The following is a 26,145-nucleotide window of genomic DNA, read 5'->3' on the forward strand; positions in this document are numbered from 1 at the left end:
AATTGGTGTCTATTTTTACTTGTTTTCTGCTGAAAAGCAACATTTGACATTCAACACTTACAGTTGTGATTGCATACTATGTGAAGATTTCATAACCTTTTACATTTTGTCTTGTTAATCTTAGTGCAGTGTATGTGTGGTACAAATTAAACATTTCTATGTTCCAGTTTTAAAGAATGATGCAAGAAAAGAGAATTCACTATTTGGTCCGCTATTTCAAAATTCAGTCAGCTCCCCTCTCTTTTTCTGATCTCAATTGGATTACTTATTTGTGTTTTGGATTCCCTCTGACTCCCTTTCTAGTGTAATACTAGAAGTTCCATTGCTTTGATGTTTCCAGTTGATATTGCTCTGAGCAGTGCTACTGGTTTTACAAATCTCTGTCTCATCTGACTGGAAGCAAATGATCACAACAGAGAAAGCAAACAGGAAATAAAAATTCTCACGGTGATTTGCATATATAGCTAAACCAGAAGCATGTGGCTTCTTCAGTTCTGCTAATCCTCGCCTTCACATGCCTATCTCTGAAATGCACAGCTATATCTTGCACCTGTTTAGCGGATGTAATTTAGAGATTGTGGTGAGATGTTGAGCCAGATTCTGCACTGGAACAACTCCACTGAAGTGGGCCCCTCGTCTGTAAACACGGGTAGTTGGCATGGAGGACAAAGGCAAACATAAAGACAATGATGGATTCCAGAAGTGCCCTTGTTATCACATTGCCCTTAATAAAGTATGTATTTTCTTGTGTAATCACTTCTCAGGTATGATTAATTTTGTGTTTTCATCACTTCTATTTAGTAATGGAATGAAGAGCCAAAAAGCACCTTTTGTTCTTGACCAGCATTTTCTGGATGAATTCTTACTGCCCCACAAACTGATAATGTGCATTAAGAACCGTTCCTGCAGCACTCTGTTCTACGTTGTGTGACTGCTGGTCTGTCTTGTTCTTATACCTACATGCTATGAGTCAGGATTTCTGGTACGACAAAATCTAGTATGCGATCCTTTTAATGAGGGCTTATTAGCTGTGATACGGGTGATGTAAGAGGTGCTTATGGTGGAAGAGTCCAGTTTTGGTACCGGGTAATTAAGCAGAATGCACCAGCTCCTTTCACTTGTAATGCACAACATAAGAGACTTGAACCAGACCGCTGATGTTAACTCTTTTTGAGAATACAGCTGTGAGCCTTTAATTCTTTCTACTGCCATTTTAGACTGCCACCCAGAGGGGTACTGTTGACAAGAGCTGGACAACTCAGCCCTCCTCTTGAACAAAAAAAAAATTCCACATTCCTCTCTGATCTATCCACTCACTTTTTCAAGGACTTGGACTGTTTGACTGACTAGGATATCGGAACATACAAAGTCTAATTTAAATGCTCAGTGCACTGGAGTGCCTGGCATTTGTTCTGCAGTGTGAAGAATTAGCAGTTGAGCTCTACTTGCGCTGGCTAGTTGGTAGGGGATGCCATTAGCTCTGGAGTCAGTGAGAGAAATCACTGTGGGTGCTGGGAAAAGGTTTTTAGGGATTTATGAAAAGACCCAGAGAGCGGCTGCACGATTACACAGACAGTAACTTGGTGCCTAATTCTAAGCAGCACCTTCTTCTAAACCAGCACTGTTCAACGTTCTGCACTAAGGCTGTTTATGAACCTTTGCTTGCACATTCCCCCTTAGCTCACTCCATTGTTTCACACAAAGGAAAAGCTCTTGCTCCATTCCTGAAGTACTCTGTACTCCTGCAAGGAGTGTGAGCCAGGGCAAAGGCGCTTTCTCTCTCCATATAAACCACTTCTTGTACGAGTTGATACCTGGAGGTGATACCCTCGTAATTTGCTGTTAACAAACAATTTGCTTCACTTGTAAGGAAACACACAACTTTTCTGGGTTTTACAGTGAGCTGAAGCCCAGATCATTCTTTTCATAGGGAGAAAACACAGGACCAATAAAGCTGAATGTAGTTCTACTGAGTAGCAGTTACTAGGCTGTTTTAAAAACTAGAGGCCAATTGTAGTGTATCTGCCTTCAAAACTAAATCCTTATAGGGACTTTTTGCTGTTCTCATGTAAAAATGGCAATAGATTTTCTTTGAGAATTGAGAGGGAATGTCCAGTCTGATACAATTACAGCCTGAGTGAAACTATCATCCCCAGCATGAGAGCATATGCAGACATGCTGGCCTACCTTCTACTTAATATTCTGCTAGGACACTTTGCATTTACAGACTCAAGAACAGCTGTGTGAAGGGGAGCCATGATAGTGCAGCACTATTCCTTTCTCTCTAGCTGAATGCTCTTTGCTACTTTTTTATTTGCACTTTACATCCAGAGATGCTCTCCTGGCCTTGATTTTATCAGCAGCTGCTTTATCTTCTACTTTTTCTTCCACCAGAGATCTTGCTACAGGTTTCCCCGAAGGCACATTCTTTATGGAACAATTACGCTGCTTTTGCTTTTTTTTTTTTTTTTTTTTTTTTTTAAGCAGCCTTTTCTGTAATACCAGAGTGCTGCTGTAGGCTGAAACCTGCAGAGCGTCTCTCTTGTGGCAGAAACAGCAACATGCTTTCGCAGGGGAGTGATGCTAACAGCAGTTGATGATAAACAGCCCAGCTCAGATAATTCAGTCTCACTCAGTAATAAGGCCAGAGTGGTTATTCCATTCAGCAGAGGAAAAGCATGCTGCGTTGTATGGCAATGAAACCAGCTCTCCTGGGAGTACCACCAAGTAGCAACACATTGGATCTATAGGTGTGGTTGCATGGTATTGCTCCATCTGCACAGTGCAAGCCTCAGCCCTGGGATTCAGCATTTCATTCAATACACAAAGCTGCTTTAGCATTTAGTGCTGGGGTTCCAAGCCTGCTAATAGCAACAAGTTAATAAAATGAACCATTTCCTTCAAGGATCTAGCATCAGTTCATTAAAACATCTAAAGCAAGTGGACCAAACCTCAGTTGCTTCTATGATCTACTGTAAACAAGAGGCAGCTCCTAGTTCATTGCTGCATTCTATAATCTTACCAGTTCAGTCCTTTTCCACACGCTTAGAAGCACTGGAATTAAAAAAAACTTTAAAAAGACCATAATTTGCTTCCCAATCATGGGCTAGTTTTGTGCAATAAAAAAACATTAGTATCAGATCTGCACCAACAGGGACCTCACAGATGGTAGCTAACGCATTTGTGAAAGTGGCACAAGGAAGACAGTTTGGGTTTTTTTAAGTCTCTGTTTCAAGATAGTCCAGAGTTTAGACCAACACTGCTATACAATTTCTGCCTAACGCAGTTTTCTTCCACGTAGCTGAAACAAAACAAACAGGAACATTTTTAGCATTCGCACATTCCATGTAAGCTTTATTGTATTAAACACCACGTTCAAAGCAGCGGGTAGAGTGATAGGACTCATCATGAATTTCTTTAATTATTGCACAGCTAGTTGGCTATTAAAAACAGTTGCCACATTAATGTGTCTCCTGCAGGAGGAACTAGCTCTGTAGGCATTGAAGGCACCAAACTTGCTCTATTTAAAAAAGGATCCTCTTTGCTTAGGCAGCCAGCTCTGCCATGGCCCTCTCCAGAGGATCAACAGTCCAGTAATCATCATCCCAGCCCAGGAACCAGCCAGAGAAGGTGGGAGGTTCAAATCCTTGCTTGATGATAGTGATAGGAATTCTCTTATCTCGGTTGGCAGGATCAGTCTCAATGTACCTTTTAGCTGCAAATACACAAGTAAGAAGAGCCCATAAAATCACTACATCTCCATATGGAGCAATCAGAGAAAGAGGCTCTGGAAAAGCTTGTCTCAGGAGCTGCTTTCAATGACAAGCCAAGCAGCTGGCAGGGTTCAATCAGAGATATAAACTGCTCCTTTCACATGTGATTTATATGACTGCACCCCTAATGAATATTACTATTTAAACAGCAAAGCACCATCTTATCCTGTCAGACACCCAAAAGATCACTTAACTCCCATTAGAGATTTAACCTTCCATTAAGAAGTTGTTTACCACTGTACTGCTCAGCTGTGCATGTAGGTGTATGGCTTAAAGGGCAGGCAGCTGAGAGAAAATTATGGCTTCTCTCACAGGCATAAGTAAAATCATTCATTTATCCTAACGGTTATTTTTTCACTGCTGGAAGCTGAGTGCAGTATGTATGACAACCAGTAGCTCCTAAGCAGAGCTACAGGAATCCTTCCAGACTCCTACAGACATAAGTGACTCCTTGTAAATGTACTAGTCTGTCAATTTTATGCTGCCATGAAGACTTGTGTTTTTCAGAATGTTCAACCCTCTACTCCAAGTGATCAAACTGGAGGTGAAGATCAACAGAGGAGAGTTATTTAGGAGAGGGGCATGTGATTGTTACCAGATGTCACGGCCTCAGTCTTTTCCTCTTCATGAGCCTCATTTCCGATCCAGACAAAGACCTACAGATTAAAAATCAAACAAACAGCGTCAGCCTCTATCTGACGGGAAAGAGATGTCTGCAAAATGTCTCAGGGAGCATGATACAGAACTAGAATAAATCCCTGCTGCTTTGACTGAATCACTCATCCCGCTACACAAAGTGAAGACTACTGCTGGCGAAGTTTGAGAGAGAACTTTCAGCCAGTCTCCAAGGTAGGAACAATTACATGTGAATCTGATACACGGGAGAATCAGCTGGTGTTTGAACTGCATCTTCACACTGAAGCCGTCTTTTTTTCCTTAAGAAACCAGTAGCTGATATAATTATTTGTTGAATGCTGAAAACATGCTCAGTCAGATACAGACAAGGCAGGAGACTAATCCCTCATGAGCTTACAGTCTGAGAGAGACAACAGACTGTGCTAGGATCCACCATAGCCTATCTCCTTTGCTCCATCATCTGACCAAAGGAAGTGGCAGGAGCCCAACTCCACCCTCAACCTTTGGGTTAAAATTAATATAGTTTAATACCTGATCCATCCTCTGTTGGATGACTTGGTCTCAAGCTTGTAGGGGGGGTGGATTCCATGATCTTTTCTATTTCTAATTATTTTGACTGTGGGTCTCTCAGCCTAAAGCCGTATGGTTCATATGCAATAGCCTCTCTTTGCTTCCCCCGTAGTCAATATATTTGAAGGTACCTGGTCCCATGTGTCAAGGATCATAACATCATCTGTAGCAAGATCATCTTGGGTTAGCTCTCCGGGAACCTCTTCAATCTGAAAAGAATGAGGTTAGAGGAAGATCAGGTCCTTCAGGGGAGCCACACAAGTCTGTATCATTTTATGTCACATAGGGAAACCAGTTCATGGAGGCGCTAATATTACCACTGGGGAATGAGATGTGTGACGGTACAGGCTGTCCCTTTAAGATTTTGGGACAGCTGAGATGTAAAAAAAGTACATTTGATCTGTGTTAAAGTATGGCTGTGAAACATTCAAACAGCCAAATAATAAAGAAACTACAGTCTTTCAAATTCGGGTGTTACGGAAGAATTCTGAAAATATGATGGATAGACCACATAACCAATTAAAATGGACTGGGATTTGTAGGGCACATTTTAAGAGGTTCAGGGGGCAAGATGCATGCTTGCAGGCGCTGGAAGGGAAAGCTGATGGCAGAAGAGCACAAGGCAGAAGATGATCTTGGCTGGACAATGTGGTATCCTGGGTGGATCAAAAGGTGTATTCATCCACAAAGATTAGTGGAGGATCATACAGAATGGGCTACCATGGTTACAAACCTCCAATAATGGACATATCACATAAGAAGGTGTGCAAGGACCTAGGAAATATTGGGAGACAGGAAGAAGTCCTGGGAATAAACAGAATTTGGGAAGAAAACCCATTGCTGTTTCTTTAAGGGTCTGGGACCAGGGGCCCTGCAGAGTGGGCAGGGCAATGCTCCCCTCTCTCCCAGCCAACTGGGATGAGCTTTGGGAAGGGGATCAGCATATACGCTGCCTCCTCACACATAGCAGGGGACACCTGGTGGGAGGAGGCTGCCTGCTGAATCCTGCAAACTTGAGGTCTAATTGGGGGCAAGGTGTCAGCTGAAGGAGAAGCTGGCTAAGGCCCTACAGCTGGCCTAAATCATCACCCAAGCTCCAAGGAGAGCTTAGGGGGAGGGTGGGCTCCTGTTTTAAGGAAACAGAAAGAGAGAGAAAAAGGCTACCTGCCTGCCTGCCATACAGCCCAGCTGCTGCCAATGAAGCTGGGAAGGGCCTTAGGAAGCTCCTTGGTAGCGGGTTGGGAAGAAGTTGCATGAGAAGACAGAGCGCTGAGTGGGAATAGTGAAGTCTGCAGCCTTGTAAGGGACACTGACAAAAAGGGAAAAAGCAGGAGCAGCCCAGGGAAGTGGCAGTGGATTGGAACAAGCAGCCCATAACTGCACAACACAGGGTCCCTGGGCTGGCGCCTAAAAGAGAAGGTAAGTTCCCCTTCTCTCCCAGTTAGAGAGTGTAGCCCACAGGGCTAGCTTAGCTTTGCTGTAACACCAGGAAACTACAGGCCTGTATCCCGTCAGACAGTAGTTTAAGCAAGTTTTCATGAATATAGTCAGGTAGAATAAGCCTGTGACTATAGGCTAGATAAATGGCCTAATAGTAATGCTTAGATTTTGGGGAACTAGGAATAGTTTGCTTAATAGCAGGAGTTGAAACCTAATGGTAAATGGTAACTGCAAGCTCATGGAAATGATAACTGCAAATCTGCTTGCACAAGAGGTGACTAATATAATGAGTTAAATGGCATTAATATGTATTAATATGTTAACCTATAGGATAAGTAACCACAATAATGTGAGGGTGAGGAAGTTAGATTTGGCCATGGAAGGCTAAGCCTTCGCATGAATATTCATGATGATGTTCAGACCCTATAACGGGGCAAATTACCATGTAGAAGGGAGCTTTTCCCACCATTGTCGGCATTCCACCATTTGTCCCTTCTACTCTATTGTTCTCTACCACCAGTCTTGGGCATTGGGAAGTCTGGACCATCAGATGCATTTGGCATGCCAGCGACAGCGCTGGTCCTTTGTCTCTTACCACCAGGGCCTCCAGGAAGGGTGTCATTATGCAAATCTAAGAACTTATGCAAAGAATGACACCAGAGACATCCCCTGTCTTGTAATATTCCTATCTATTTATGTGGTTTGGAGCTTTTCTGACTTTAGTCCTTATTTTAATACAAGTCTCTAAGGCTTGGCTTTGCCCTGAGTGGGTGTGTCCTTGCCATATGCCTAAAGGGTCCCTACAAGCTATTGTACTCGCTGGTTTTAGTTCTGTGTCACCTGATTCTGGGACAAGAACCGTTCTGCCTTCGGATCAACTGGCCATCACTACACATACTACGGACTAGCCAAAAGGGTCAGGCAACAAGAGGAAGTACAAGCATCAGGATTTAAAGAGGCAAAAGACAGATTAGTCCCAGATGGGCACTGAAGGCCTGGCACACAGAGCGTACAGCTTTGATTTTTTTCTGTTACCCCAGAGGGCACTGAACTGAGAGAAGGCCGGCCCAGAGGGCCAGGCCATGGAAGCTGGAGACTGCTACAGCCCAGGATGACAGATGATGGGGGTGCAGCACTAGAGAAGAAGCCCAGCAATGCCGCATCGTAGCCCAAAGGGGTGCTCTGGTGGTGACAAGGTGCATTAGCATATAGGGGAGAGGGAATTTGCATGGTACCTGATCACACAACACCTACCGGCAGGGGCGGCAAGCCACAGGGGGTGCTCTGCCGGCGCCGCGGGGGCGGCAGGCAGGGTGCCTTCGGCGGCTTGCCTGCCGGAGGTCCGCCAATGCCGCGGGACCAGCGGACCTCCTGCAGGCAAGCTGCCGAATGCAGCCTGCCATGCTTGGGGCGAGAAATGCCTAGAGCCGCCCCTGCTTACTGGTCAGCGTTAGCAGCCTGTTTCTTCCATAGAAACACAAGTTCATTCACAGTTCACCCCAGTAAACAATAGAGTTTAGGCTCTGGTGCTGCTCAGTCATTCACACACTCCGTACTCCTAATTCTAACCCCTGTCACTCAGCAAGTGCTGGAGTTGAAGCCAAAAGATCCTGACTGCCAGCCTCAGGCAAAGGAGACCGAGCTCGCTGCTGCAGGGATTCGTGTAGGGAGAACAAGGCTTTAGAGCTGGCTGCTTTCTTTGAAGCAGGGTGCCGCTAACACGCTCCTTCTGCAGAGCCCCCTGGGCGTTTGCTGGGGAGTGGCCTGGGAGGCAGTACAGTAGCCTACCGCCTGGCTGAGATGGGTTTTCCCCAGTCCTGGCAACGGGAGGCTTGTTTCCTTATGGAACGCCGCCTCTTAGTCCATCACACACTCACAATGAAGCGTCCGCTCTTGTTTGAGCAGGCAAAGAGGCGAGGGGGGTTAACGTCCATCTTCCTGTCCTTCAGCCGGGGGGAGGTGCGATACACGGCTTTTCCACCCAGAGCTTCCCAGAAGCTATCTGCAAGAGAGAAGGGTATGCTGACACTCCTTCCATGTCCACTGCGGGGCTACCCACACTGGGACCTTGCTAATCCCCTCTGCTTGTCTGACACCTGGCTGAACAGAGGCACATACTGCTCATGCACAGAGTATGGCCAGGTGTGTTTGCTCTTCTTAAGCCTATAGCAAAAATCCCTAGTGGCCGCTACACAAGTGTAAAGAAGGTGCTTTGGAGTAGCCATTCCGCGCCTGGGCAATGCACCCGACTGTGTCCAACCGTGGGGCTGCAGTGGCAGGGGGACAGGAAAGGACACCCCTTGTGCTCCCTATAATGCGCTTTGTCCAAAACACTGGGACAGCAAAGGTACATCCCCTGCCCACCCGCAGACTGCAAGGGACTATGGCAGAGTCTGATCACGAACTCCAGTGATGTATGCAATGGCACATCTGCTCCTGAATACACCTGTGAGGGAAGCAGCCGCACGTAGCGATGATGCTAAAGCAGCCTAGGGAGTCGCACGGGATCCTTGACGTGGGAGGCCAATGCCACAGACAAGGAAGCATCACTAAGTACAGCAGAGTCCGAGTCAGCTTCCTGCTTGCACCTTGATCAGGTAGTCAGGAGGCTAGAATCATTGTATCTCAATGAAGGGGTGGGGTTGACTTTGTCCCCTGATTGTTCTCTGGCTGTTTAGAATCGGCTCCAACCATGGCTCTCCCCTAGTGGCTACCAAAGGCGTCAGGAGGGGAATCAGGGAATTAGGCCCCTGCCTGCTAACGTGACCTGATAACTTTCAATGGGTCCCCAGAGCAACCTTCTCTCTTTCGGGTGTGTGCGATTTTAAAACCGCTCCTACTCCCATTACCTCTCCCAGATAAGCCGGAGGCCTCTTAACCTCCTGCTGAGTGGCTGGACTCCCCCATGTATGACATACCCGTATCTCTTTCAGTGCAGAGCCTAGGAGGATGAGCTTCCTGGAGGCGGAACCGCTGCTCACCTCTTTGATTGGCCTTGATATGGGAATCCCAAAGTAAATACCCATTGAGCAACTGCCAAGGAGAGCAAGAAATTCCAGCTACCATGTAAGGAATCTGTGAGGCTCAGCCAGGCCTCCCTCACCTGGCTCGCTTCCCTCAGCAATTTGTACTGGGCGAGCTCCCAGAATCTTCAGCAGCTCTTGTGCCCCAGATATCTCAGTGTCGCTGGCTGCTTGGCCAACCCAAAGGTAAGCAGTGGAGGGAGTTTTCAGGACAAATGCATCGTTGGAGTTCAGTTCACTGGCAACAGCATCCAGCTGGAAAGCAACAGCACCATAGCTATCAAACGGGTCGGTACTTTCGCCATTGACAGTTATATAAGTACTATGATCAGCGCCCCCGGCACTGCAGAACAAACTTTAACCCTCCACCTTACGAACACCAGTGACTCAGGAATAACATCACGCTGCCAGTTGCAGTCAAGTCGCTGAAGCGGAAAGATTCTTGAACAAGCATGAAAAGATTAAACAGGTGTGTGAGGGCATATGTGTGTGGGCGTGTGATGACCTGCAGCCAGAATGGGTAGGGCTGGGATCTTGCCAGATCTCACTAACGACAGCAGGATACTTAAGTACTCAGAGGGGAGACCTCCACAGAACAAACTCCATGCTGCTGGCACTGGTGATTCTGTAGTTGGCATTTTCCCCTTGTGTCAGTAATGAACCAATATCCTAGCATGGAGCTAGGAGGCTGCTGGATACACCAGATATTTATGACTAAGGAGTAGGATTTTTATTTATTTGTTTGTTTGTTTGTTTGCAAGAACAGGGGGATGAACCCAAGTCCTGGCTCAAATTCTATTTGGAGACAAGATCCTTGTCACTTCCTGCCTTTAGCTGTTAAAGCAACAGCTGCGTCCCACCCCCGAGGCTGATGCTCTTCAGTGGTGGGTGAAAGTCTCACTTTATGTTCGTATGCAAAGTCCTTTGGGAACTTTGGAGAAAAGCCCTTAACATAAAATGGTATTAATAAACTCATGGGAACAGGGCGATTATTACTACTTACCCATGAGAAAAGGGGAAGCTCTCGATAGCTTATCTAGACTCTGAAGTTGTTTCAATTTAGCACAAGTCCGCCAGAAAGTTTAACCTGGCCTTGCCTCTGCTCTCAGAGGGAACGTGATGTGACAAGATCTTATATTCCAACTGCTATCTGCGAACCCAACGTTCGGGGTTGGCTGGCTTTCCCATCACATACCTCCACTGCTCTGGTGGCTCCAGAGGTGCTGGACCGGACCTGAAACAGCCGTGTTGCAGCTGGGGCCGTCTGGCCTCCATCCCTGGAGGTTCCACCCTTGTAGACAATCAAAGGTTTCCTGCCAAACATGCTCATCAGATGAGCTGGCTCTTTTCCCTGCACCACTCGTTTCTGGGGGGAAGGAAACTCAGAGTCACATATGAGATGATGCAGAGCAGCCAGGGATTCCCAAATAGGCCGCTGCTTTTCTCCCTCAGAGTATGCCCCCGCTGGGAGCAGGGAACCAAACCACTGCTTCTCACACAGAAACTGGTCTGTGGGTAAATTAGGCCCTCAAAATTGCATAGCAGGGACCCTACATGCGGCAGCCTTACCCGACTAGCAGCAATAAACACTAGTGTAAAGAGTGTTAGGTGCCTTCTGGCTATGCAGCTGAACAGTCACTTCATCTTTACTATTCTTTGTCAAGTTCGTTTAGTGGGACCGGGGCCACCTGATGTAGATGCAGCTATAGAAGTCCCTTGTCACACCGCAGAAACCACCTGAAAAGGTGGCTTCTTGCACTGCATCTGGAGAAGATGCTAACAGGAACTCAGCTGATCATAACAGGAAGCAAAGCTGGCAAGGGCTGAGTCAATAACTTTTACTAGTCCGTGGATTGGGCTCCTGGTTTTGCTTGGCACAAAGCCTCTTCCAAGCAGCTCTGGCTGGGCAGGGTGTGCAAAGGCTGCTGCACCATTGCTGGGGTCTGGCAGCAGAGAACTGCACGGGGAAATAAATGTGCAAACAGGCCTGTTGCCATCCAGTATCATAAGTATCATCGACCCTCACCACAGATGTGACATTTGCTCTGAGGAGGATCCTGAAACCATCATGGGTTTTCAGTCCCCACCTCTCCTTTAGAGTCACAAGAAATCTACAAACCACACGCTCAGGGATCTGATGAGTTACACACTTTTTTCCCCTTTAAAGACAGACAAACTGCATGTTTAAGCTTCCTGCTGCGAAACAGTCACTTCCCTGAGTCCCTCAGGCCTTTCACTCTTGAGGGGCAGCAGAGAAGAGATTTGTCAAATCCTATGCTGCCTGCACTGCCTTTTATAACCCTTGAACAGCACCTACATACTACAGAAATAGGCTCTTTAGAAAGGCCAAATGTATAAGTATATGAGAGAGAGGCTGCATTGAGCCTTTGTGTCATGGCCCTTCTGGACAGGTTAACCCCACTGTGGATCCATCTTAGAAACCCTGGGGAATTTATTTGGCTCTTGGGAGCTCTTTGCCTCTTTCTACTGCCTGCATTTACCCTCTGGTGCCAGAGGCTCTCCTCTCACTCACATTTCTTTTCCCTTGTGCTTTGATTTTTAAATACAGCCAAGAATCAAAACAGATGTTTACACTGACTCTGGAAGTTTGCACTTCAGATCAGTACCGCAGCCTACGGAAAGGAAAGTTAAATATATCCAAGGTTTTTCCTGCCCTCCCTGCCAGCAAGCAGTGTCAACTACCGACACTTTAAACTAACTGTCATGAGGCGAAGTTTATTCACCCCTGAGCATTATTAACAGTGAGGCGCAGAAGGGCTATGTCTCTCACCGGAGAGAGGTGCTGGAAACTGGCTTGCCATGGCAAAGGCACACATGTCATTAGTTACAGAAGCAGTGGTTTTATCTACCTGCACGGGGCTGCCTCCCAGCTCTTCATCCAGCTGGACACTGAGGAATGCGGAGGTTGTAATCTCATCCTGGGAGGAATCTGCACCCTGCCTGAAAAATACAGAACAAAATCTAACAGCCTTGTCTTTAGGTCACAGGGAAATTTCCTAAGCCCTAGAGAGGTCAGGAAAAGGCCAGGGACTCCTGGTTGTTAACCAACATGCACAGCATTTCACTGTAAGTGTGGAGGGGAATCCGCTAACGTACAAAGAGTGAAATGTTTAATCAGGGAGATCGATACCTTTACAAGGTGAGCAGGGTTTTCTAAGTATCCACGTTCTTCCATTGTGCCCAACCGTGTGGTAGCTGATTTAACAACACAGCTGCGGTGGCTGTTAGCAGCCTCCACACAGGGAACACTCCCTTAAGATTTCAGCTACACAGCTCATGATGGCGTGTAAGCCACACGAGAGAGCTCCCCTCCCCGGGCTGTGGCTGCTGCTTTCTCAGTGCCACTGGGGACTGCCTGGAAGGCCCAATCACTGTGTGCCTGATTCCTTTTTTGCACTGACTCCTTCTTGCCCCCCATCCCCCTACTAACATCTGGTCTGCAGGTGGAGCCTCTCCCGGGAGAAATCTAATTCCAGTTGGATCCTGGGGTAAGCGGCAGCCCGTAATGACCTGATCTCACAGCAGTGGACTCCAGTCCCATGCAGTTACAGCGCAGGCCATTTGCTTTTTGGCTTCTCTCCAGAAAATCCCTCTTACCAAGTGTAGATAATCTGTCCCGTTTTTCCACCGTGCTTGTAGTCATACAAGATAATATAGCTGTCCCCTCCGTAGAACTGGCCATACAGCGAAGGATTCACGGGCACTTTAGCAGAGCCTTCTATTCTCCAGATCTACAAAACCAGCAGCAAGAAGGGGGAGGGCAAATACCCCAAACCACGAAATGTGAAGACAGAACAAACTGTGCTACATTAACAAGGGACTTTTTTTCTGTTGACTTCACTGAGGGCTTGTCTACATCAGAAAGTTGCAGCGCTGGTGAGGGAGTTACAGCGCTGCAACTTAGGAGGTGTACACATCTGCAGGGCACCACCAGCGCTGCAACTCCCTGTTTGCAGCGCTGGCCGTACTCCCGTTTTGTCTCGGGTGTAGAGGATCCAGCGCTGGTGATCCAGCGCTGGTAATCAAGTATAGTCACTTACCAGCGCTTTTCTTGACCTCCGTGGAATAAGCAGGTATCCCAGCATACCTGAGGAAGCCTCTGGTAATCAAGCTGGTCTCCTTCCCCGGCTTGCTCTCGCGTTCCCCGAACCCCGAGCAAGCAGGTCTCCTTCCCTGAGGTTTGCTGGGTGGTTCCGGGAAGGCGAGAGCAAACCGGGGAAGGAGACCAGCTTCGCCGCGGTTTGCTCTCGCGTTCCGCGAACCACCCTGCAAACCGCAGGGAAGGAGACCTGCTTGCTCGGGGGTTCGGCGAATGCGAGAGCAAACCGGGGAGGGAGACCAGCTTCGCCGCGGTTTGCTCTCGCGTTCCGCGAACCCCCCTGCAAACCGCAGGGAAGGAGACCTGCTTGTTCGGGGAACGCGAGAGCAAACCGCGGCGAAGCTGGTCTCCTTCCCCGGTTTGCTCTCGCGTTCGCCGAACCCCCGAGCAAGCAGGTCTCCTTCCCTGCGGTTTGCAGGGTGGTTCGCGGAACGCGAGAGCAAACCGCGGCGAAGCTGGTTTCCTTCCCCGGTTTGCTCTCGCCTTCCCCAAAACCCCTTGAAGCCGCCCAACAGCGCTGCAGTGTGGCCACATCTAACACCACTTGCAGCGCTGGTTGCTGTAAGTGTGGCCACTCTGCAGCGCTGGCCCTATACAGCTGTACTAATACAGCTGTAACAACCAGCGCTGCAAAATTTTAGATGTAGACATGGCCATAGTCAACCTCCTACAAGCCATGGCCCTGCAGTGCCACCTGCTGGGGAAAAGTGGTAAAACAAGGAGCCTCATACAGCCTTGTGCAAAACCTTTCCAGAGAGGCCCAGAATCCAGGCAAAATTTGCCTTGTTTCGTTACAAATCCCAAACCTGGGCCAGGTGCACCAAAAGGCTCAGAATCCTTGGGGTAAATGTGAGTTGGGGAAGAGTGCCTGTGAGCTGGGTGACAAGTTGTCTTGTTGGCTTGGTGGTACCCAAGAGTTTCTCCAGCCTAGGGCAACCTTGGGCTAAGCTTTCAGCTGGGCTGGCCCCCCAGATTTCCAAAGGAGCAAGCATTGGCCAGAACCTCTTTTCAGCTTGGAACTGGGATTGCGCAGCAGAGAGAAGAGGATGCCTCAGCGTTTAGCCCTTCTGAGCACAACCTCAGCATGGGTTCTTTGCACAAACCCAGGAGTCCAGGTGGAGAGAGGAGACACTCCCTTGGGCAGTCCCCCTGCCCCTAATGCACTCCCAGACCGTCACACTCCCCTGCCAGGAGGCAGATAATGGAAGAATCAAGAGGGTACACAAACTGGCCCCTGGGGGTGCTGGTGCTGCCATTCTCTCTTCGCGTCACTCCCCTACCTGTTTCTTGCCAGAGCCATCGTCCTCCATGCCATGCTGGGCAGCCATGGCTGTGGAGTTGTGCAGCGTGGCGGCATCGAAGGGCACCTTCTCGACCTGTGCGATGTGGCTGGAGATGTAGGCCGTGCCCAGCCCCTCCGTCTGGTCCCTTTCCCGCCAGTTCTTGAAGAACTGCTTGAACAAGGGGGTCTCGCCGCTCTCGGGCAGGACTTGGATCTGAAACAAGGGAGCCAGCCCGTCAGGGGGAGTCTTGCCCTGAGCCTGGCTGGGCTGCAGTTCTAGCCAATCCCAGCTGTAACACGGGCACTGGCTTCAGGATGACACGGGGCCATATAAATCCCTAGAGCGACTCCACGGCAGATGCTCCAGAGAGGGATTCAGCCACAAAGAGCAATCCCAGAGCAGCCCTGAATTGATAAATTGCAAACCTGCAGCCTCTGAGGTGCCCGCCAGTCTCACTGGTCCCATAAGGGGAGACATGGCAATCATTCCCTCCCACTAGCCCCAGAAGAGAGGTGCTGTTCTACACACCCCACTGCTTGGCTCCCACAGCCTCTCTACCAGCAAAGTGACCATTGGCTGAGAAGCATTAGTTTTCACCCGGTCCATGTGTCTGCTCAAGCCTGTTTTAAGCACAAATATACCTGGAAAGTCTGTGCTACCACAATAAAACCATGGACCCCAAGAGTGTGTTCCACTGGTTACCACCGCACAGTGGGGCTGGGAGAGGAGGAATCTCTCTTAAGAAAATGCTGGAGAAGCCAGAGACAGGTCATCCCCACGGGACAGGTTAGTCAGCCTCTCTTCATGCCCAATGGGAGTCGTTCTGAGTCCTTCCTGGACCCCAGGTGTCTGGCTGAGGAGAGTTTGAGGTGCACCCTCAATGGTGTCTGAGCGTCAGCCCAAGGACAAGGTGTGAAGCCACCCAAGCCCCCACCGGCGCTGCTTACCTGGGTGTATTTGGGGTATCGCATCTTAGAGATGAACTCGGAAGCAGTTTTCAGGGCTGCCTTCTTCTCTTCAGAGTTGGCCTTCTTGCCTTTAATAAGAACGAAAAGGGCAATGCTGATGATTGTTAAATAATACACTCTGATTTAAAAACAAAACACTCCCCCTGATTTCCTTCATGCCCAGAGGGGAAAGCGAGTCACCCAGTCCACAAGTTAAATCCCCTGCGCTGCAGAAGGACTCCACCTGCAGGTGACATCACGGAGAAAACAACCACCATCTGTCATGTAGTGAATGATTAGGATGACCTGGGATAGCTCATTAAATCAATTCTCTGCCATGTCTGGGAGCCTCTGGCACTGGAGCTCCTCGGTCCCTCCTGTTCTCTGGCTGTGGCTCAGGCTAGTTTAGTCTTCTGACAGCTGTAACACTTTGGTCTGATTCTGGTGGCTGGTTTGTGTGTGGAGATGGGTGAACGGTGTTGGTGGCCTGTGATGTAAGGTCAAACTAGAGGGCTCGTGGTCCCTCCTGGCCTTGAATTCTATGACTCCATAGTTGTATGTGCAAAGTACTGCAGCATATGGTCCAGTGACACAGCCTAAAACCCTCCCCCCTGCCCTGCACCATCCCAGTCATCCATGATCCACAGCCACGAGCCCCACAGCCGGAGATCCTGCACTGGCTACACCCTGCCTGGCAGGCTCCAAGAGAGGGCCAGTCAGCAAGACCCTCTCCCCCGGTGCTCAGGCATCAGAATCGCACAGAGGGAGAGAGACTGGCATAGCTAATGGGGGAACCATTTCCACATGAGCATCCTCACTGCCACATGCAGACCCGCATCCCTGCCAGAGCGCCCTACACAAAGATCCCTGCACGGGTATCCAAGAATTTAAATGATCTTCTCTTCCACTCAGAACTTCTTAACTTTTTCTGCGAAGTCTCCCGAGATGCCCTTCTGAGCCGTGCGCTGTTCTTTAATTCCCTGGAGACGCTGCAATTGACCAGCACCATGCACTCCCTCCTCACCCCCTATTTGCAGGAAGCTGGGACCAAGAATCGAATATAGATCCCATGCACAGCTGCCTTTATCTACTCCTCCCTCCCCCGGGTACCTTTCCAAATGAAGATTTTCCCATCAGAGCCATGGTCCAGAATGAAACAGTCGTTGGAGTCCAGTGCAGCCTGGGAGAACGGATTCTCGTCTGCTACCAGAGAGACAGCCATGTTCCCTGCACCATTGGAGACCTGGGATAATGCAACACGAGGCTCAGTTCAGAGGCACTCTGTGGAAGAACCTGGAGTCCTTCTCCTCTCAGCGTTCCACAGCTACATGTAGTTGGAGGTGAACATTGGGACTTGGGTGCATTGGTTTCCTTCATGCCTCCTGTCCTTCAAACGTGCTGTTCTTGGCACAGCAGTGATGTGATACAAAGGGGTGGTCTGCCCCTAGGATTTCAGAGATTTCTCCCACCACTGCAACTTCCTATGAGACTACAGAAATGGCAGCACATCTCTCCAATGTCCTCAATGCAAATGCAGCCAAAGGGGCCTTGTCAGCAGAACTGTCCTGTTCCCTAAGAACTGGAAAGGGCTATTTCAGCATCCTGATGACTATCCCAAGGAAAAGCCACTGGTGGGCTTGCTGGTCCACATGAAATGCGTGTGGGGGATTCAGACTCTAGAGTTACTAATGGACAAGTGTGGACATCACAAAACCATGTCATACTTATTTACTAAATCACCTGCCAGCAGATTGACACTAAACTCCCTTCTTGCACCTTGAAGTGGGCTCTGCAGGGCAGGGCTGAGAGACACTGGCAGGTCCCTGTGGGCCAGTCTGCCCTGCTGTTGCCCACACTGTGGCTAGCTAGAGCACTAAACCTCCTGGGGGGAGGGATAGCTCAGTGGTGTGCACATTGGCCTGCTTAACCCCAGGATTGTGAGTTCAATCCTTCAGGGGACCACTTAGAGATCTGGGCCAAAATCAGTACATGGTCCTGCTAGGGAAGGCAGGCGGCTGAACTCAATAACCTTTCAAGGTCCCTTCCAGTTCTATGAGATAGGTATATCTCCATATATATATATATATATTAGCTGTCAAGCCAGCCTGCATGACAGGGGCAGAGGAGTTAACAGAGTTGGGGTCTCAAGCTCCTTGATTCTAGTTCATTCCTGACAGGACAGAGGAGGGCTCCCTCTTCCCCTGCTAAATACAGCTGCTAGGCTGATTCATTTCACTTTACTTCCTTCTCTCATGGATAGCAAGCTCTCCCAGCAGGCTGGCATGTGTGACATGGCACCTCCATTCCTGACAATTCCAGCTCTCACATGGGAGTCAGTAAGGCCTGGGCAAGGCAACAAAGCAATGGTGGCTACTTAGATAGTCTTGCATAAATTTTCTTTGCTAACACTTCATAAATAGCTAGCGACACAAGTGAGAATCAGAGCCCCTCTGCTCCACTCCAGCTCTGTCTAGTTAGAACAAGTTAGACAAACATCTTTCAGGGTTTACTTGATCCTGTCTTAGCACAGGGGGCTGGACTCTCAAGGTCCCTTCCGGCCCTACATTTCAATGATTCTATGATTCCACCCTTTGCAGGACTCCTCTGTCAGCAGCCATCTGCTTCTTGTTACCTTATACAGCTTAGCCAGCTTTCTATTGGATGCGTCAGCTTTGAGGTCATCAGCGACTCCTTCTGGCAAATCGGGCTTAGGTCCCAGAACCTGAGAGAGAGGAAAACAATCTGCTAGCTATGTGTGTTGATCCAAGAGAATTTCTGCTCCCCAGATGCTCTGACCACAAAAAAAAAAAAAAACAAAAAACAAAAAGAACAACAAAAAACAAGAAAAAATGTAGGTCAGCTACATCAAAACTGGTATGTTCCAATCTCCAAATGGGGCTCAACACCCACTGTTCTCTGTCCCTTGCACAAAAGAACGGCCAGCAGAAACAACACTAGTACTGAGCACTTGAATAGTCCCCTCCCTCTGAGGATCTCAAAGCACTTCACACACATTCATTAATTCTTACACTATGATGCAGGAAACAGATGAGGAAACTGAGGCACAGACAGGCTATACAATTTGTCCAAGGCCACCCAGCAAGTCAATGGCAAGGCCAGAGTTAGACCTAGATATTGTGACTCACAATCCTGTGCTCTAGCCATTCGACAACGCTTCTCCTGCTGATACTGTATATCAACACACACACTCTGTACTGCACATGTGCGTGCAGGCCATCCTTTCATCCAGACGCCACACTCATCACCCCTGCAGCTGATTGCACAGACAGGACTTTGCTGTGACGTTCAGTGAAATACAAAGAAAGTGACCTGCAGCATTTGCTCCCGCTCTGACCCTTCCTCCACCACGTAGACTTTGCCACGGCCACTCCGCTCATTATCCCGGATCCCCTTAGCCACCTGGGTGGCCTTCAGCCTCTCAAACCGATTGCTCTTGGAGCCGCACCACTGGTGGATGTCCTGCAGGGCACAGATAAAGAGTATGGCATTTCAGAGAGCCCCATCTCAGAAACACAAGGCTTCTTTAGGCAGCATAATGCAAAGAACACACCAATGGCTGGGTTAACAGGCCTGACCTAACAAGCAGTGGTGCATTAGGGCCTTTTCATGCAGGTAGGAAGGGGCAGCCTGCAGCAGCAGTTGGTGAGGGGTTGGGAAACGTGGATCAAGGGGCCTACAGTCCCACAGCTCATCAGACCAGGAAAATACAGCTCACTTTCCACCATGAGAATAGGAGAGTTAACAGATCGGCTGTGCAGTTTGTGAAATCACTGGTGACCTTGGGGAGCCTCACACAGCTTAACACAGACTAGGAAGAAAAACAAATGGCCCACCAAGACATTTCCCATTCCCCGAAGATTTGCCAAACGTGTGTTTAACTAGCAGACTTACACTGCCCAGATCAAGGATGAAACAATCTCCGTTGTTGAAACTGTCCCAGCTCACAGGGACCTCAGTAGCTCGAACCACTCGCCTGCCTTTGATCTGAAGGACTCTTTGGACAGTCACCTCATTGGGAACCACATGCTTGAAGCCAGAGGCAACTCCACCAGCCTAAAAGAACAAAGAAGAAGGTAACTCCGACTCACAATATGAATATAAAGGGGGTGAGCGGAAAGTGGAGGAAGCCAGGTCTACGCTGGCCTTTTTATTGCACTGTGTGTATTAGAGTAACATGCCCCTTCAGCTATTCCCGGTTACCCAGACTCCACCATTCATTCTCACGGCTGCAAAGAGAAAGAGTGAACAGAAAACAAAGTGAATTCAAAAGAGGAAGTTACAAAGACCATATCAGCGCCGAGCTGAGAATAGTACTCACACTTCCTGACCACCCAGCCCATTGCTCTAACCACTAAAACACGCTGCCTCCCTTTGAGCAGTCTGTCTGTGGACAACTGCCTCTCCCATATTCTTTCACTCTCCATACACACACAGTAAGAGAACTCACTTTTTTGCTACCTGTCCTTTTCACTGCATTTGTCCACGGGGAGGTTTAAAACACTTTCAAAACTGATACCTCCACAGATTAAAGGTCTGTATCTGGCAGAAGCTTCTGTTCTATTCTTGGACAATTTAGGCAGTAGGTTTAAGCCGTTCACCCAAAAGCGAAACCAAATTAAAAGGAGAAAGGAATGGAAAATACTAGGGTTACGAATAAGCAAATAAAAAAAATTGTAGGAAAATCCAGGACAAGGAAAAAAATAGCCAACTGCAGAAGAGTCTGGCGTAATGTTGCTTTGTTTGTGCCAGTGGATAGCAAATGTGGATAACTATTTCTGGACAATCTAATTCCACTCTTCTCCTGTCCCACCATTTTGCACCACTATGGAAGAATGACTCCCCAATGCTTTCCCCCACCTTCCCTTAATACTACCGATGATCGCTGCCAAGAGAGCTAGCAGAGGAAATATACTGGGCATAGAAAAAGAGACACTGGAAAGGCCATAGCTGGTTGAGTAGCTGGGGAAGGGTACAATCAATGCACAGGGGCAGGCATCTGCCATTAACTCAGATGTCTATTTCCCAAATCAATTGCAGACACCTTGCGGCAGCTCCCTTCTTGCAAGAAAAACAAAACTCCAATCCCTACAATTGCCTGGGGCTTTCACTTCTGTCTCACTGAATCCAGCCCGGGCTCTCTTACTATGAGTTGCTGAGTTGCTGTTCTGTGCCCTGTCATTGAAAACAGCTGGTGATCGACAAGAGGGCAATCCTTACTTCTCCTCGGTGATGTGGACAGGCTGGGAAACCGTCCTGCTCAGATTCAGACCTGCTAGGCTGGATGTCCAGCAAATACATACTTTGTACTTCAGGCCGGATTTGAAGTATCCCAGGAAAGTTGAAGACTCGTGCCCTTGCACCTCCCGATGCTGGATAGCCTTCCCGTGAAGATAATCGTCCATCTGAACAGTGAATATGGCAGCTGCACCGCTTTCATCCTGACTACAGAAATCCCCTAGAAATCGAAGGAACACACCACAGAGTGAATGCAGGGTCTCTGCCTTCTCATCCAGCTGTTTCACACTGTGCAAACAATTCCCTGGAGGGCGAGTTTCCCGGAAAACCTTTACTGACAGGTATTTGATTACAGCCAGGCAGGGACTGAGTCTCAGTTTCTCCATCTGTAAACCAGCTATAGCAACACTGACCTCCTTTGTAAAGATCTACAGATGAAAAGCTCTGGATAAGAGCTAGGCGCTACTACCACTGACAGCCTGGCCAGCTGACTTGGCAAGAAGATGCATTCAGTCTGCCCAAAAGTCAGGCAATCTAGCAGACCCTTAGGGGGCACTAGCGCATCGGCGGCCTGGCTCTGCAGACTGTCAGGAACCCTTGAGAATCCCTCTCTCAGGAGATCTGGCATTGCTACAACATAGATATGACAACGCACTGAACTAGAATAGAACCCCATTGATCATTAGCAGGCTACTCCATTTTACAGCACTGCAGAGCTGCGGCGGGGATGCGTGTTTTGTATGAGAGCTCAACTGAGGTCCCTATGTGGGCATTAAAGACCCCATGGCACTTTACAAAAGTGTAAAGGTTTGTTGTAGAGACTGAACAACATTTTCCCTTCTTGTGATTGTGCAGGGCAATGATTAGTTGCTGCCCTCCACCCCAGAGGTGGCTGCATGTCAGTAGTGCATTGTTCAGGGAAAGTGTGAAACACTTTAGGATGAGAGGCGCTATGGGAATATAAAATTAAATGGCCTTAACAGTTCCAGTTTTGCCTTCTTTTCCCTTGTGGCAGGACAGGTTTACCCAAGAGTCCTGGACCAGTGAGAGGAACACAGTGCAAGAATGTTCACCTTCCCGGGTTTAGCTCCAGGAGTTGGAAGAACTGCCAATTTCCATTAAGACAGAGACAAGCCCCTCGGACCTTACCTAACCAGAAATGCAGATCATACTGCAGGTTCCCACTCCGCTGTTTGATGGTGTTCAGAACCAGATAAGCATCTCCAGTGAAGAAGTCTCCATACAGGTTTTTTGGCACAGGTACCAAATCAAATTTCTCAATCCGCCAGATCTGTAGGCCCGGCTCCTTTCCAGCCTTCAGAAACTCAGCGTGTTCCACCATGCTGACAGGCTGGGAGAGGGAAATGAAACAGAGAATTCTCTTAGGCTTGTGCAGTACAATGAAACTCTTGTTAAACTAAGACTGCTTCTGAACTCCTAATTACTGCGGTTCCAAACAACGATTAGGAAGTTTCCATTGGCTCTCGCACTGAAATCATCTAAGGAAAATCCTGCTTGACCTTCATTACTTTCCATGTCCACCCACCTCCATTTCCTGACTTCCTTCCTAGCCTCTTTTTGCCTCTATTTCCTGTTATCTGATTACTTTCTCCCTATCCATTCAGTTTTGCAGTTCTTTCTTCTCTGCTGATTAGTCATTTCTTTGTATGGAAGGGTGGAGGCAAAAGACACAGAAGTTCCCTTTCTATCCATTCCTTTATAGAAACATTCCATAAGTTGGAAGGCTCCAGGGAATATATATATATTTTCCTTTCATCTATATATTTTACGGGGTTTGCAAAATCACTGTTATATTTCCCTATAACGTGTGATCTATTAGTCTCTCACAGGCAAACACTGGAAGTCCCATCATTGCTAGGCTGGAAAAAACATGACAGAGAACAATCTGACATTGGCAGGGAGGTGAATAGGTGATCTAACAGGACTTTTACATCCCTAATGTCTATGCTTCTATGATATTATGATGCACTATTTACTCCAACGCTTTTATATGGCTTCTAGGAATTACACTAATAAATCACTACTCCTGATGGCTGTTGACTCCCTTCAGACTACCCTGTCCCTAGCAAACTTTGCAATTCGAACCTGCCATTGCTGCCTCTACATTATTATTATTATTTATTAAGCATGGACAATGTGTTATCACTTCTTTGAGACAATAAAGTTCTATGGCTACAACTAGAAAGAATTCAGGATAGCAATATTAAAAAAAAATAAACCAATCCTAATGTATTTTAGATTAAAGAAGGGTCTGTGTCCCTCTACCAGGGCAGGCCTAGAAGGCAAAGATGAAAGAAATAAGATTACATCATAAGCATCCAGTACGTCAACAAAGAGGAAAGTTCACAGCAATTAATGGACAAAAATAAAATTTATGCTCAGCTCACAAGGCCAGAAATACAAAACGCTGCAGACTGGAAAGCAATACAGCAAGTTAGCTGCTGAATCCGTATCTAAACTGAACCCTGTCATCAAACGGATATTTAAAACAGTGCCCTCTTACAGTTTCCACTCCACAGGCTGCACAGCTTAGTTAAGGAAGCCTTTTAGGAAAGCTTAAAACCACGCAGGAGAACACAACCCTTGCAAGTATTTTCTTAGCAGAGGAAAAGTTTTACAGTGTTTAATTATACGATTGGTCACTTACCACAGCTGAAAGAAGAACAGCTGCTGTAACAAGATAGCCGAGCCCTGCGACAGATACAGAGCTTGCGTACCTTAACCTCAGAGCCATTGTACAAAAAGCTGTGAGAAGAATGCAACTCTAGCCGTGTTTGCACTGGAATTTAAGAAGCGTTTTTAACAGCAAAGGGTTCTTCACTCTTTCACCTCCAACAGAAGAGGGACTGAGGAGACCCAGCCCCTTCTTTGTTTCCCTGTCAATAAAGATGTGCTGCATAAGCTGGTGCTTTATCACAAGGAAACACATCCAGCTCCCTCTGAAATATAAGGGTGTAACATGCCTATGCACACGGTCCACTTGGAGGCTACACAGATTTATTCTGTGCAGTCATTTATGGAGGCTCAATTCCAAAAGACAGTAATACAGGGAAATATGGTATTCATTACAGCGGGCGGTGCAATAATGGACAAATAAGCTAAATATTTCATCAAAAGGCCAATAACAGAGAGAGGCATCAGCAATGGAGACAAGAATGTATCCGCTGAGAATTGGAAATAGACAGAGAGTTGATGAGGTGCTGAGGAACAAAAAGGTCGTCCCAGATGGCAAGGCCTGTGGAGGAAAAAATTCTCATACCAACGTCAGTGAACTGTGGGAAAGGACAGAGAGTGCTAAAGGGAGCCGGCTGAGAGGTTGGAGGGTGAGGAATGATGTGTTCATATTTCCCTGTACATACAGATAAGCAAGAAGCAACATTTGAGAAATGCTTTGGTCTCCTGCACATGGATTTAAGCCTCTACACAAGCTACGATAAGAACAGGAGTACTTGTGGCACCCTTCTGTTCTTTTTGCGGATACAGACTAACATGGCTGCTACTCTGAAACCAGCTACAATGAAATTGGTGTGAAGCAGAGGGGTTCTAGGTACAACAACGAAGGACCACTCGTCTGCTGGCAAAAGGACTTCCCTTGCCAGACAAGATGGGAGAGCAAAGCCAGCTCAATAATTTCACACCGTATGCTTTTTGGGATTGAGCAAGATAACTGTGACATGCATCCAGCAGTCTTTGGGCTTATTGAGTTCAACAATAACAGTGTAGAGCTGATGTCAAAAGACTTGAGAACCAGGCCTACAGACTCCTGGCATGAGGTGAACAGTGCCAGCAATGAGCCTGCTTCATCCAAGTAGTGTACAAAACAATAAGTGCCCTACAATAAGATTTCTCACTGATTGCACTGCTGGGCCACATTAGAACTGTGTGTGCCATATGTCCCTCAAGTGGCTAGTCCATTAAAATATAATAGCCTACTAGCACTACCACATGATGGAGTTACTCCTAGAGTTCCAAGCGCTAAGGGTGATGCTGTGGTGCTGAAGGTTCTGGGTTTAAGCACTACTGAAAACCCATGCAGAGGTTTGTTGTAACCACGCTATAGAGTCTGGGATGGTACGCCTACCCTAGGAGATCAGGGAGGAAATGAATCTCTCTATGTGTTTATATTGCAGGCTACATGTATCTAGAGCAGAACTGAGTGGAATCTTCAGATTAATTACCCAATTTCTAGGAAGATACTTAAACAAGGATCTGTTGCTCCTCCCAGCCCCACTGAAGTCAGTGGCCAAACTTCCATTGACCTCAGTGGGATCAAGATGAGGGACACACACACACTCCGTAACATAGGAAAGCTTTCTCCTCTCCTCATGAAAATCATTTTCAATCTCTCTCTGTTTTGCTAGAACACTATGTTTTTTGTTCCATAGTTTCCAAGCTGGTGCTCTGTGTCTGGACATTTGGCTATTAAGTATTTCAGATCTTGGCAAGCTTCTGCTCAGTTAATAGACTTTTGACAGTAAGTATCAAAACAAAGTTTCCTTGGAAGTTCTCAATTTTTAACAGAGAATAAAAACAATTTCTTCATCTGGCTGGGCTTGGACAGATTTTTTTCCCGTCCCTGGGGAGGGAGCTCACACAGAGCATCAAGGGTCTGAAAGGCAGCAAACATTTTGCTGGAATCATAAGTGTTGGCCAAGGCAAGTTGAGCAGTGCTGGGAAGCCATCAGTGAATGGCTCTTACAGCTGTTCCATCTGTGGTCCACCCAAATCCAGAGGACTACACTGAAAAACAAATTAGCAACAATGTTGGAAAGAAAGACAAGTCCCTTGCAGATGGAAAGAGAGTTTCAAGTATTTATTCATAAACACTTATACAGTGCCAGAACTTTGCATGCAACTCCACTGAGACTGAGGGAAAAAGACCCAAGGCAAAGTGCCTAAATAATTCAGGAGCCTACACCCCATTTTCAAAAGTGACATAGGGTCCTATTTCCCATAGACTGAGGTTCCTAAGTCACTTAGGTGGGTTTGAAAATGTTAGCCTCAACCCCTATCCTGCAGAGCTTACAATATAAATCAGACAAGTGCAAAGCATGAAGGTAGACAAAGGAAATGGGT

General features: G+C 47.6%; 1 protein-coding gene across 3 annotated transcripts in view; it reads right to left on the minus strand.

Annotated features, from left to right (window-relative positions):
• Positions 1-3,337: 3,337 nt before the first annotated feature.
• GSN (gelsolin) overlaps positions 3,338-26,145 on the minus strand; it is a 51,690-nt gene continuing 28,882 nt past the window's right edge. For 2 of the 3 annotated variants that reach the window (XM_050926688.1, XM_050926690.1), the window contains 16 exons: positions 22,198-22,399; positions 21,114-21,268; positions 19,705-19,866; positions 19,123-19,272; positions 18,425-18,514; positions 16,903-17,035; positions 15,793-15,881; positions 14,843-15,058; positions 13,061-13,194; positions 12,313-12,403; positions 10,638-10,808; positions 9,523-9,697; positions 8,297-8,421; positions 5,111-5,188; positions 4,369-4,429; positions 3,338-3,715 (listed from right to left, as the gene is read on the minus strand). In XM_050926688.1, coding sequence (XP_050782645.1) covers positions 3,546-3,715; positions 4,369-4,429; positions 5,111-5,188; positions 8,297-8,421; positions 9,523-9,697; positions 10,638-10,808; positions 12,313-12,403; positions 13,061-13,194; positions 14,843-15,058; positions 15,793-15,881; positions 16,903-17,035; positions 18,425-18,514; positions 19,123-19,272; positions 19,705-19,866; positions 21,114-21,268; positions 22,198-22,399 — 2,202 coding nt within the window. In that variant the 3' untranslated portion in view covers positions 3,338-3,545. Of the gene's footprint in view, positions 3,716-4,368; positions 4,430-5,110; positions 5,189-8,296; positions 8,422-9,522; positions 9,698-10,637; positions 10,809-12,312; positions 12,404-13,060; positions 13,195-14,842; positions 15,059-15,792; positions 15,882-16,902; positions 17,036-18,424; positions 18,515-19,122; positions 19,273-19,704; positions 19,867-21,113; positions 21,269-22,197; positions 22,400-23,716; positions 24,101-26,145 lie in introns of those variants that run through there. The other variant, XM_050926689.1, reaches the window with a different exon arrangement.

Source organism: Gopherus flavomarginatus, chromosome 17, assembly GCF_025201925.1.
Source record: "Gopherus flavomarginatus isolate rGopFla2 chromosome 17, rGopFla2.mat.asm, whole genome shotgun sequence".
NCBI classification, from domain to species: Eukaryota; Metazoa; Chordata; order Testudines; family Testudinidae; genus Gopherus; species Gopherus flavomarginatus.